This window comes from Enoplosus armatus, unplaced genomic scaffold (genome assembly GCF_043641665.1).
Source record: "Enoplosus armatus isolate fEnoArm2 unplaced genomic scaffold, fEnoArm2.hap1 Scaffold_54, whole genome shotgun sequence".
NCBI lineage: Eukaryota > Metazoa > Chordata > Actinopteri > Centrarchiformes > Enoplosidae > Enoplosus > Enoplosus armatus.
In genome coordinates, this window is record NW_027261246.1 from 5,451 (window position 1) to 18,190 (window position 12,740).

The window sequence follows — 12,740 nt, forward strand, 5'->3', positions numbered from 1 at the left end:
TCTTGTGAAGCTGGTGAGAAATGATCGCGAGGGCAGCGGCCATCAGGAATGCCCATCAGACTGAAAATGCATTGGGCGCAGGCTGGCTTCACATGTAAAGGTGGCGGTGGTGGTGGTGGAGGGGGGTCATAATAAATGAGAGTTTGAGAGCAGAGCCGGACTTCCGAAAGCAGAATCCTCCTCTCTCTTATTAGCGGAGTGCAGAGGACAGCGGATTAACTGTGCGGTCGTGGCGAGGAGAAACGCACTCACCCGGTGAAGTGCCCTCTGTAAATACTATATTTAATACCGTAATACTGTGCGCTTCAATACTCATGTATTAAATGGTAAATCAGCGGAGAGAGTTCATTTAAGTGGGTAGAGAAAAAAAATATATATACTTAGGCCTTTACTTTAAAAATATATTTAAACAAAATAAAATAAAATACCCACGTTATGACAAGAAAATGACCCCTAAAACTAGACCCACATTTCACTTAATGCAAGGACCACAACAACTGCTTGTATTATATTTTCTGAAATTATTATTAGTTTTCCCCTGCAGACACATGTCTGCTTTTAGGAAGCAATAGTAGCCGACTTACTCAGTACTTTTCGTGTATTTTGTCGGCCTTAACGCACAAACGATTGTGACGTCGCCCCTTTCACCAGCGCACTCCAGCCCCCGGAGATTCTGCTGATAACGATCCGATCCGAGGCCGCAGCGACTGTGCATGTTTCGTTTTCTTTAAAGTTGGAGAAACTCCGGCCTCGGTGAGCACCGCAGTGCGAGCGTCCGCCGCGACGTTAAACTATTTACATGACGGGACCCAAGCAGTAAAGCGAGAGGAGAGAGAGTGACTGGTAGCCGGGCCTGTTTTGACAGCTAGAGGGGGGGGGGGGTAGTGTGGAGAATTGATACAGATTTACAGGGTCAGTGGAAACAGTAAGACACTGTACTGTTAACCCCCCCCCCTTCCCATCCCACCCCACCCCACCCTCTCCCATTTTATTTACCACACAGCCCACAGTTATTTCACGACATCGGATTAAGTTGCTGTGCTTTTATTTTGTGTTTCAATGCGGTTTACGGCGGATTGCGCGCGGGATAAATGAGGCTTTACATCCTCTCACGTGTCCCATTATTAGAGACACGAGTATTATCCTGTTTGTTGTATTAATACATTTATTAGTAGGAGTTTCACTGGCGTATTAGTGAGTGGCGTGGCGTAACTGTTGCATCATAGAAGTCCATTAGGTTGTGTGTGTGTGTGTGTTTTGTTTTGGTTTCACGTGCTGGCCTCAGTGGTATCACTTAGGCCATTAGCGCGCCATTAATATTTAATACTGTCCAGTCGGCCCCGCGTGCCCGAACTGGTTTCATTCGCGTGCGCTATTTCAAACAAAATCTGAGCCGGAGGCTGTTAATGAAGAGTTCTGGTGTCGCTGATGTTAAGGAGGAGAAGATGCTTTCCTGTCTGTCACGCGTTTTCATTCCTCATTAATAAGAGGTGATCGGTGTGCGGTGCTCGCGGGTCATCGGCGCATTTTTCCACGTATTATGCGGGTGTCCTGCTCGAATAAACTGTTCCACTAATACACGGTTCAGTGGGGGTGAGGGGGGGGGAACCCGCTACTGACAAAATGTCAGTAGCACTTAAAGCCTTTCGAGACAACAACATGTCTTAAATTTAGTCCTGAAATTCGGTAATTTCATGGAAGGTTTCCCTGTGTGGGGGTTAACGCGAAAGCTCTGGCATCTGGTGGAAGTTTGAGTTGATTTACAAGCTTCTCTCCAGCAAAAAGCGGCCTGAGTTGAGCACATATACAATGTGTGTGTGTGTGTTCAGAGAGTCAAACAACAGGCCAAAGCTCTGGTGTAAAATAACCTGCCAGGACTCTCTGATGGTGAGCCTTGGGAATGTTTGTGTCCACGGCACTTTTTCACTCACACCCATCCTGCCTGGGAAATACAAGGGCGGGGGGGCAGACAAAGATTTTCTTTTACCCAAGGACGCACATCACCACGGGCGTGTGTGCCCTCGTCCGTTTACTCCGTGGTTCATATTTTCCCAGCTCTCAGTCCTTTATTGAAACCGTTTTTACGCACACGATGGCCGTGCGTAAAAGTGCACAGCAACATGAAGCGTATCCGTTCCAAAAATGCTGCTTTAAATGCCATCAGGAAGGAAATCTGAATCTCACCTCACAACGTGACTGTCATATATTTCATATATGGGGGGGGGGGGGCATGAGTCAGATCAGTTCCACGCCTTCAAAAATCAAGCAAACAGCAACACACAGTTGTTTCTGGGTCAGATCTAGCCCTAACCACGCGAAGTAGTCCTTACGCACTCTCCGTTCTAACAGCTCCGACACTTTCGTTAAAGTTTAGCGTGTTGCACGCGTACACGCACGGCACACACGGATACACACAACCACCGTGCGGATGTAAACCACTCTGTGATCCGCATACAACAAGTACCCTGCGTGCCTGTGCGCCACCATTACGCACGCGTACACACACATATAGAAATATACATATATATGTATATTGGGCGCCAGACAACACACACACACACACGCACACGCACACGCGCAGCATCTCACTCCATCTGTGACGCCACCACCGCCTCTCACTGTCCGGACCAGCCGCCACAACGGATCTCAAATATCTTAAACACACCGGAGCTTCGCTGCACTCAGCGAGCGCGTTAATACAGCAGCACTACAGAGTGAATGAGTGACATGATAATTACATAGCTCGCTCTCTCTCTCTCTCTCTTTCTCCCTTTACCACTCCCCTCCCCACCCCTCTCCACTTAGCCCCCACTTACAGGCAGCCTTCAAACATTACTTACTGTGCTGTCCTGGCTCTTTCTCTCTACCGGGTTTTCCCAGCGTCCAGAGCTGGGGCACAGACCCGGAGCTCCTCGCCGGGCTCCGCGTGTGAACCGGAGCAGGAACAGCGGCCGGTAGTAGTGGCCTGCTCTCTCTCTCTCACTCACACACACACACACACACACTCTCTCTCCCTCCCTCTCCCGCTCTGTCTCTACTTTACTGACCCCTTTAGGATCCCCGCGAAGCCGTTAAACCGTCACTTGCTTTCTAGAATGTGAAATATATAGTACATTGTCAACTCCCCAAAACCATAAAACTAACTTTATGGACCCCACGTGACCAGAGGAGAGCCAGTGAGAGGTAACAGTCTGAGGGCAGGCCTGATCTTTACGACCCAACTTGGAGATAAAAACCCTCATCCGTTTGACATGTAAATGTCAACGCTGCCTTCTTTTTTTTTCGTATGTAGTTTGGCCCAAAGCAGAAGGGGGTTAGCTTTAAAACATATATATATATATATATATATCTCAACACGCGTACACACACAGAGGAGACAGGAGATAGCGGTTGTGTCCAGATGAGACTCGGAGCCGGACCTCGTCCACCACCACCACCACCACCATCACCTCACCCCACCACACACAACCCACGTCAGCTCAGAGATAGAAACCGTGCGTGAGCAGGGACGTCGCAGCGGCATCAGTCGGTGAGTTTAAAAGTTCAGTTGGTTGTTTACAGTTGGAAACCGGGAGAGGGTAACCTAATTTGCCCGGGAGTGGCCTCCGTTAGGACGGAAAAAGGGGAGGCCGTTTAGAGAAAAGTGACCAATTTGTCCAGTGCGGGCAGTTTGTTGTCTTGTCAGGCTTGGTCAGCAGGGATGAAAATTGGCCTGTGCGCTGTCTGTTCTGTGTGTGTGTGTGTGTGTGTGTGTGTGTGTGTTTTCTGCAGCATGTTTAGTGATTGATGAACACGGCGCAGTGATGCTGCGAACTTCCAGGAGCCTTTGTCGCCTTGAAAATGTGGCGTTCAGGGTTAAAGCGAGGCCTGAAACAGACGGCAAAGCCTCCGGACGGCTGTTTTCGGTGTGGCGCGTCTTTACGCGTGACGCAGTTCGAACAACCGGTCTCGGAACTGGTCAGACAGTTAGCCCGGATCAAACCACACTATCCCGGGAGATTTTCTCGGCCAGATAGACTTCACAATACGACCCCATGTCGTCAGATTTGCATATGAAACACGAGAGATTCATACCGGCAACGAGCGCAAACGTTCCCGGTTGATTTGTCTAAACCAGTTGTCCGGCCCGAGGGCGCTGCGCCAAGGCCGGTGTACACGTCACGGTTTTCAACCCCCCCCCCCCCTCCACCCCCCACACGCTGAGCCATTTGTGCGACAGTTTGGTACACGAGCAGCTTGGTTTGGAGTCTGTCAGAGTTTCGATGAGTATGAGGAACTTTATTGTTGTTGTTGTTGTTTCTTTTTTTCTTTTTTTTTTTTACTCCAAGTTACAAACAAATACAAAAAGCTCATTGGCAGAAAAGCTTACAGGCCTCACAGCACGGCAGCCACCCGTTTTCTCTCTCACACGCGCGCTCTCACACACGCACGCACGCACTCACTCACACGCTGCAACCACAAATAGCCAACTGGTCACATTTAAAAATGTCAATATATATCTATGTACATCCTTTCTGACACATGGATCCAATAATTACAATAATAATAACAATAATATACAGTTACACGTTTTTTTGTTGGTTTTTGTTTTTGTTTTTGAATAAGAGAGCTATACACAACGTCATGGATGGATGCGGAGATGTAGGCAGGGCTGGTTTGTTTTTTGGACAAACACACACACACACGCACACACACACACACACACACACACACACCTTCCCTGCTTCCTCAATAAAAATAGGTGCAGATTTGAATGGCAAGTGACTGACAGAGAGAGAGAGAGAGAGAGAGGAAGGTGGGGGCTGTAAATAACTTACAACGAGAGCTCACATGCGAACTTCTCTAGAAAGCACTTCGTCAATCACAACACACACACACACACACACACACACACAGAACGATACTCAGACACTGAACAACGGGTATAGGTAGCAAGGTTGTCAGGTAGGACGCATAGGTAGAAACGTGGTTAGGTAGCATTATTCATCCTTTCCTCATCTCGACTCGGCTTTAACAACGACGACAACATACAGGAACACTAAGTTCTTTTTTTTCTCTTTTTTTTTTACAAGAGCAAGTACCACCTTATTTTTTTTATTTTTTTTTAACGTTGCTCTAAAACACCAAAGACCAACATGCCGAACAAATAATAATAATAATAATAATAATAATAATAATAAAAAGTGCTGTGCTGCTGTACAGTACTCAGTTGATGATAGGAAGTGTTTGTTTTTTGTTTGTTTTAAATCTAGATCTGGAATCTGTTTGTTATACACATGTTTCTTCATCGCCGTCTCCTTTTTTTTTTTTTTGTTGTTGTTGCTCCGTTTTCCTGCCGGCTTCGTCTGTTTTACTTCATTTTTTTTCTTGTGTGTGTGTGTTTGTGTGTCTCTCGTTCTCCTCCTGGGAAGCCCGGCCCTGCACACCTTTCCAAAAAAGGGGAGATGGACGCGTTTGCACTGGGTTCGTTTCTAGGGCTGGAAGGCGCTGCCGGCGGCGGTGGCGAGGCTCATGCCTTTCAGCTTGTTGTCCTTCTTCCACTTCATCCGCCGGTTCTGGAACCAGATCTTGATCTGCCGCTCCGTGAGGCAGAGCGCGTGCGCGATCTCGATCCGCCGCCGCCGCGTGAGGTACCGGTTGAAGTGGAACTCCTTCTCCAGCTCCAGCGTCTGGTAGCGCGTGTACGCCGTCCGCGCCCGTTTCCCGTCCGGGCCCGTCATATCTGAGGGTTTGGAGCGAACAAAAGGCTGTTAGGGTGTTGGGGGGGTGGGGGGGGGGGCGTGTTTGGATGCACCAACACGTGCACATAAACGGGGGATCATGTAGAAATGCACACATTAGGTAGGTGGACAAAATACCATGAACACCTTGCAACAATACACAGGGTTTGCTGCATTGGAGTCTCCCACACTGTAGCTACAGGTGTTGATATCATTGTGTCCACCCCCCTCCCAACTTTACCTCCACGCACAAACACACGATACAGGGGGGGGGGGGGGCTGACCTCACCCGCAGTTTTGTCAGAATTTAAACGTGCGTAAAAGGCACAACAGCAGCGGGTGAAACTGTTCTGACAGCAGTCTTTCTTGGCACATTTATATGTCTGCCGCTTCCACTCCACGGCCTGCGCCAAAAGATCTGCTTTTATTTGTCACATTACTGTTTTCCTTTTTAACCAGCCTCTTCACCATCACCCCCCCACCCCACACACACACACACACACCCCTTTTTCACTCCCTCTAGCTCCCTTCAGGGTTTTATTGCCCCGTCCTCTGCCTCACCTCCCTAATAAAGTTCCCACACGTAATAAAGCTACACTTTTCAAAGGAGCAACAGCCTCCAAAGCCTTCCTGGCCTCTCTTTCTTTTGCTTCCCCCCCACACCCCTCTCCTTTTCTCTCTCACCCCGGCTATGTCTGCGCGCTCCTCAGCCTGTTGTTGGGCTTCGCTGCCCCGGTTTTGCTTCTCCCCTGACAGATTTATGACGCTTTTGTGGAATTTGCTAAAATAAAAAAAAAAAGAAAGAAAGAAAGAAAAAAGAGGGGGAAAAGAAAGAGCGGGGCAACCATCCGGCGTCCCTAGCATCAACAGGGGGGTGTGTGTGTGGGGGGGGGGGGACCCAAAACGAATTGCACCCTGGTGCACTGAGAAAACACGCTAATACATAACTTCAGCTGGTTAACCAGAGGGTGTCCAGCTGTGCTGTTTAGTTATTCCCAAATTTCTAAACAAGTTAAAAACAATACACAAATACTGAACTATCCGCATGACTCTTCATCTGCATGAGAGCAAGACGCACACAATAAAAGATCTGCTTTACTGGGGGGTTCAAACACCTCGCTGACTTGCTTTCTGACAGCCACATGAAAATATTAAATTGACGCATTAGGAACAAAAAAAAAAAGGCTTGGTGGGGTGCGGGCAAAGACAAGGAACCGTGGCTAAATGCGTGTCTCTCTGCTATTCTCCAGCAGCCAGTTTTAGTCAGCTCAAATCAAAGCGGCAATAAGTCTGCTGGATCTTTAGTGTGTGTACAAAGAGGCACAGGGCGCCGTGGCTCCCCCGTGTAGCTTCCACAAGCGCGAAACTGTCACCGACCCCACTGTGTCCAAAACATACCGGCGACAATCTAACGAGGCAGCGTTATGAATATTATCGCCCTGGAACTTCTATGATACAGAGCTAATAAGCTGTAAACACAAGAGCGGCATGTACCATGGCTAATGTGCAGCTTTCTCATCCAGGGGAATATCTGTGGTGACTGAGCCTCGCTGCCCGCCGTGCCGCCAGCGGCTGATCCCGCCGGGCCGCCCTCCTGCTTCTGTACGGTGTGCGGGTGCCCGATCCTGGGCGGCGGGTTGCTGCCGTCCGGGTTGTGTTGCAACTCCTCGGTCTCTGGCGACGCGTCGTCCAGCTCCGTGAAGCGCTGCGTCGTGCTGCAGCCGCCGGCGGCGGCGGCGGCGCCGCCGGAGGAGTTGGAGGACAGGTTTGGAGAGCTGAGATTGCCGCTTCCTGGTTGCTCCGAGCGGGGAGACGAGCTCTGGGCGCCCAGCTTGGTGTCTCCACCGCCGTGTGACAGGAGGGAGTCCGCCGCAGAGGCGAGGGAGCAGCTGGACGGCTGTCTGAAGCCCCTCTCCGGGGCCGGGGAGCCGAAGCCCAGGGAGTCCCCGACGGCCGAGCCGCCCCCGTAGTGTCCTCCGGTGTTGGCGGCGCCGCTGCTCCCCCCTCCACGGTTAGTGACGGTCAGGTCCATGCCATTGTAGCTGTAGCCGTAAGAGCCCGTCGCATGGTGCATGGTGGCGGACGAAGAGTCCCTGTACGTCCCGCCGTTCATTGCGCCGCTGCTGGCTCCATAATTTAGCAGTTGATAGTCGGGGCCATTTGGGTAGCGCCCCGAGAACGAGTTTACAAAGTAAGAGCTCATTTAGGTTGTTTTAGAGAGTTGCAGGCTTACAGTTGAGTACTAAGGGGCGCTTGATTTGTTAGATTTCTCTTGGTCGTTATAACGCGGGTACTTTCAACGATTTATGATGTATTAGTGAATTATGGCGTTGCACTGTACTTCGTTTTTAGCTATGTATGCGCCGTCCAAATATGGGGGTGGGGTAGTGTGTGTGTGTGTGTGTGAGTGTGAGTGTGTTGGATTGAGGGGTGTGTGTGTGTGTGTGTGATGGGGGAGGTGAGGGGTGAGGTGAGGGAGGAGAGAGAGAGAGACAGAGAGGAGGAGGAGGGAGAGGGGGGGGCGGTCACGTGCTTTTGTTGACCAGTCGTAAATTCTCGCCGATGACTTTGGAGAGGTAATTCATGCTCTGAGGTTTCTAATGATGAAGGGGTGGGCGGGGGAAGCTCTCTCTCCCTCCCTCTCTCTCTCTCTCTCTCTCTCTCTCCCTCCCTCTCTCTCTCTCTCTCTCTCTCTCTCTCCCTCTCTCTCTCTCTCTCTCCCTCACCCTTCATCCTGCTGCTACTGGAGGCGCCGGGGGCGAGCTCAGAGCGCCACCTACTGCAGACATAATTTATTGCACCGGTTTTAAAAAAAAAAGAGAGACAGAAAGAGGAGAAGAGAGAGAGAGAGGGGGGGGGGGGGGGGGGTCTTAGAGAGCTGTTATAGAATATTCTCGCCCTCCTTGTGAATGTATGCGTGTGTGTGTGTGTGTGTTTCATCACTCAGGCCTGTTGATTGACCTTTGCTTGGGCTGCAAATGAGGAGCCGGTGCGCGTAAACCCCAACAAATAACCCGATCATAATGGAATATGGAACACGCGCAGACAAAACCAATAACGCAGCCTTCTGTGGAGAGTTCGGCTTTTCCCCTCCGCACATGGGCCTACATGGAAAAATAGAGCCACGTCAATAACAACACCACTATTACTGCTAATAACTAATACCAATATGGCTAAAACATAACAATAATAATACTTCTACTACGCCGCATGATGCACTTCTGTGGCACCATGACAGCCGTGACAAGACACAGTGACGCAATGAAGGGCCGCGTGAATTGCTCCCTGAAGCAATCACAGACAGAGAGACAGGGGACAAAAAGACACGTATGCATGTACATTAAATGTCTTTAATATCACCAATATTTATCCCAATCTTCTTGTATTTATATAGCGCCAAATCACATCATCAATCTATCATCTCGACCCAATCGTCCACCTTAAACACAAACGAGTGGCCTCCCCGGCCAAGTTCAACGCGGTGACTTTATTCAATATTGCATATATAGAGCTCCCTCTTTGCATATGAGCCAGAAACACAGCCGTAGCTTTCACCTAAAACAACTGAGGCACACAGCCACATTCTCACACAAATGCTGTGTGAAGGCCTGGAAATCTTATTTGGCCGACTACTGTGCTTCTTTCTTTCTTTCTTTCTGTCTGCCTGTCCCCCCCCCCCCCCTCTCCCCCCCCCCCCCCCTCTCTCCCCGCAGCCTCCCTTCCAGCTGCAAGAGGAGGAATGTTAAACCTGATCTGTGACGTCCACACTGGATGGAAATCTGCTGATTTATGATTTGTTGATTCCCCGGGTTGGGATGCATTTCAGCCAGGGTGCCTGTGAGTGTGTGTGAGTGTGTGTGTGTGTGTGTGTGTGTGTGTGTGTGTGTGTGTGTGTGTGTGTGTGTGTTTGCAGTAGGCCTCAATAGGCACTCGGGTGTGTGTTTCGTTGTAACTCTGACACACACACGTGCATGCATGCGGCACACGGCCAGATGAAGAATTCCAGATTTTTGTGTGTGAAATAATACAAATGGATGCACCCTGTGTGTGTGTGTGTGTGTGTGTGCAGTTTCAGGCCACATTTCAGACACTCAGCTGCTCTCACACTGAGCAGTCGGCAAGAGGGACCAGCAGTCGGAATGGAAATCATCTCGACTATTCCAAAAGTAACCAGGCGGAATGAAAAAACAACTTCCAACAGGCAAAGAAAAAAAAAATTGCACAAAGCAGAGAGAGATTAGATTCGTTATTTTACCCACTAGGGGTTTCTGATTCTGACACTAAATCAGCCCACTGCAGGCATGAAAGCGGGCCGAGGGGGGCTGAAAAGCACAGAACCCAAAGTGTGCCTGGAAGGCTGCAGGGGACACTGACCCAGTTGGCACACACTCCTGAACAGACTCTCCTCGTGTATATATATATATATATATATATATAGACTTCCACCATCACACTGGATATTTGTGTTGGGAAACAGCTCGCTGACCATTTTGGTCCAAACAAATTCCGCTGTTTCACATCAGCATAGAAGATTTATTTTTTTTTTAGCATAGAACACAGCATTTAATTGTACGCATTATAACCCTATTTTTTGCACCCCTCCTGCATCTTCCAGATTGTTTGTGGATCAAATCATCCACCGCACAGCTGACGTTCTCACATGTAGTGCACAAATATGAGCTCATTGTGCTCATTGTGATCACCCGAGCGCTTTAATCCTCGTTTCAAGCAGCGCGCAGATGTTTTTGGAAGCCGTCAAGATGCTCCAGTTATTGAGGATTTTCATATTTAACTTGAAGCTGAAAGCGTGGCAGATTCTGTCTCATGGTCTAAAGTTTCAAACTCTCGACCGAATCGACTCGGGAAGTCGTGGCGCGAAAGCAAAGACCCTTTAAAGCTTCACATTTGGATTATGAGGAGAGCTCAAGTGGCGGATAGAAAGCGCAGAGAAAATGAAGATCCGTAACATTCTTTGCCCCCAGCCAAAACCATTCCCACCGTCTTTAGGTGCATCTGCCAGCGTGCAGTTCGCCCTCACCGTGGGAATCGAACCGCCAACCCCTGGCGCGGCCTGAGCCGAAGAAGAAGAAGAAGAAGAAGAAGAAGAAGAAGAAGAAGAAGAAGGCCACACGCTAACCTCCGCCTTCACGCGGCCAAATAACACTCTGATGGCGAGCCTTTTTCTTTCTTCTGCTCATTGCTCTCAATTAAATGATATTAATCCTGAACTTTACTGCCTCCTTTACGCGAAGGACTGCGGAACATATTTTATTTCCTCGGTGTGGTATTAAATATTCACTGACGACCCATGCCATATATATATATATATATATATATATATTGCAAACTTAATATGCCCATATACTCCCAACTCAACGTAGTCAAGACAACAAGTGGGGTAAGCATTCAGTGAGCTGGACGTTTACAGCAGATGCGAGTTTCTCCAATAGGCACATGTAATGATAATAATAATAACAACAACAACAACAACAACAACAATAATAAAACCTAATAATACATGCATGACAGTGACACTGTCGCATAAATAATGTGGTTATATAATTCATATATATAACACATTTAGATCACACAAACTGATTATGAGTGTTGTGATACATTATATTCATTCTTATTAGTCGCCTTCATTAGCGCAGTGTAATGAATATAACACGCACGTTAAAGCATTATTTTTATGATAAGCTGATGAAAAAAACAAGAAAGAGAAAGTTTGTGTCCACGCGCGTGCATCACTGAGAGGCCCAGGCCACTGCTAGCCGGGAGGGTGAACCCGCGCGCCGGTCACTCAGGGGACAAGCAAGAGTTCAAAGGGTCACGAGGACATTGTCCACTTTGTCTGGGTGAAGTGTGTGTGTGTGTGTGTGTGTGTGTGTGTGTGTGTGTGTGACGTGTCTGGCCGGCCGGCTCGAGGACGGGTCAACTTTCTCTACCTCGGTCTGGTCATTAATTAAGTTTAGGCCGCCATCATCAACATCATCATCATCATCATCAACAACATCAGCAGCAGCAGCAGCAGCAGCAACAGCAGCTCGCGCCCCATGTCACTTCCCCTCCGGACCGCCGCGTGCGCTTTCTTTTTTTTTTTCCCGGCCCCCGCGCGCCGTAAATATGTGCGTGCGTGTTTCAAGAGGCTAAAAAGGTTTACGATCCTCTCCGCGCGCTGTGTAAGGAGGCCACTAAATCACCAAATAAACCTGCTTGTGCGTCCCAGCGCTCACTTTTAGATCCTCGACGAAAATGTCACTGTTTTCTCCTAATTTATTAATGAGTCATTTATCAAGCCCCCCCCCCCCCCCCCCCACCAAAAAAAGAACCTCTCTCCATACATTTCTTTACATTTTATTGAACATTTCTCATAGGTAGTATACGTAGTACTTGACAAAAACACTAACATAAACAAACAATGTAAAAATCCATAAAATATACACTTTCCTGAACGTTTTTAGGTAGTTTGGAGAATAACATCATCAGTAGGTTAACACCCCCTCCCCACGCGCCCCCTCTAATATTGGAAAAGTAAAACAGCTGGAAAGGTTAAATTACCCCCCCCCCTCCCCGCCTTTACATTATTTTAATCATACAAGGTGATTTTCTTCCTTCCTCCCACCCCCCACCCCCTGCTTATTTCTATACAGTTTAAATATGAACACCATATGACATACACACGCTCCTCCGATTGCTTGTCCTCCCCGCATTGTTGAGTGTATGAGCGTGTTTAATTGAAGGTATAATACACACAGCACGTTTACAAAATCCGAAAAAAAAAAGATCATCGTAGTGGGTATGGGGGGGGGGGGTCCTAAAGCTTTAAAAAGAAGTGCCTGCCAGACAGGAAGTACATTTGACAATAATAACTAAGTAGAATAAGAAGTTCGGTGGTTTTCTTGGAATGCAAGAAGAAATTCTTTGCCTTTGTCACAGTTGGGTGGCGGGTTACTTATTTATTGTATTTTTTAAATACACCACAGCCCTGCCCCCCCCCCCCACCTCTCTCTCTCTGTT

General features: G+C 48.5%; 1 protein-coding gene across 1 annotated transcript; it reads right to left on the reverse strand.

Moving 5' to 3' along the window:
• Positions 1–5,351: 5,351 nt before the first annotated feature.
• On the reverse strand, positions 5,352–7,923 carry LOC139307259 (homeobox protein Hox-B5a-like). The gene is made up of 2 exons (XM_070931097.1): positions 7,215–7,923; positions 5,352–5,722 (listed from the first exon to the last, which is right to left on the reverse strand). Exons 1-2 carry the CDS (start codon positions 7,921–7,923, stop codon positions 5,472–5,474), a joined length of 960 nt encoding a protein of 319 aa, XP_070787198.1. The 3' UTR covers positions 5,352–5,471.
• Positions 7,924–12,740: the final 4,817 nt, after the last annotated feature.

Excerpts from the sequence above, each read along its gene's own strand:
- LOC139307259 (XM_070931097.1), bottom strand. The coding sequence starts at position 7,923 with ATGAGCTCTTACTTTGTAAACTCGTTCTCGGGGCGCTACCCAAATGGC. Across the intron at positions 5,723-7,214 it reads AAAGCTGCACATTAGCCATG|ATATGACGGGCCCGGACGGG; the intron begins GTACATGCCGCT and ends CCAAACCCTCAG.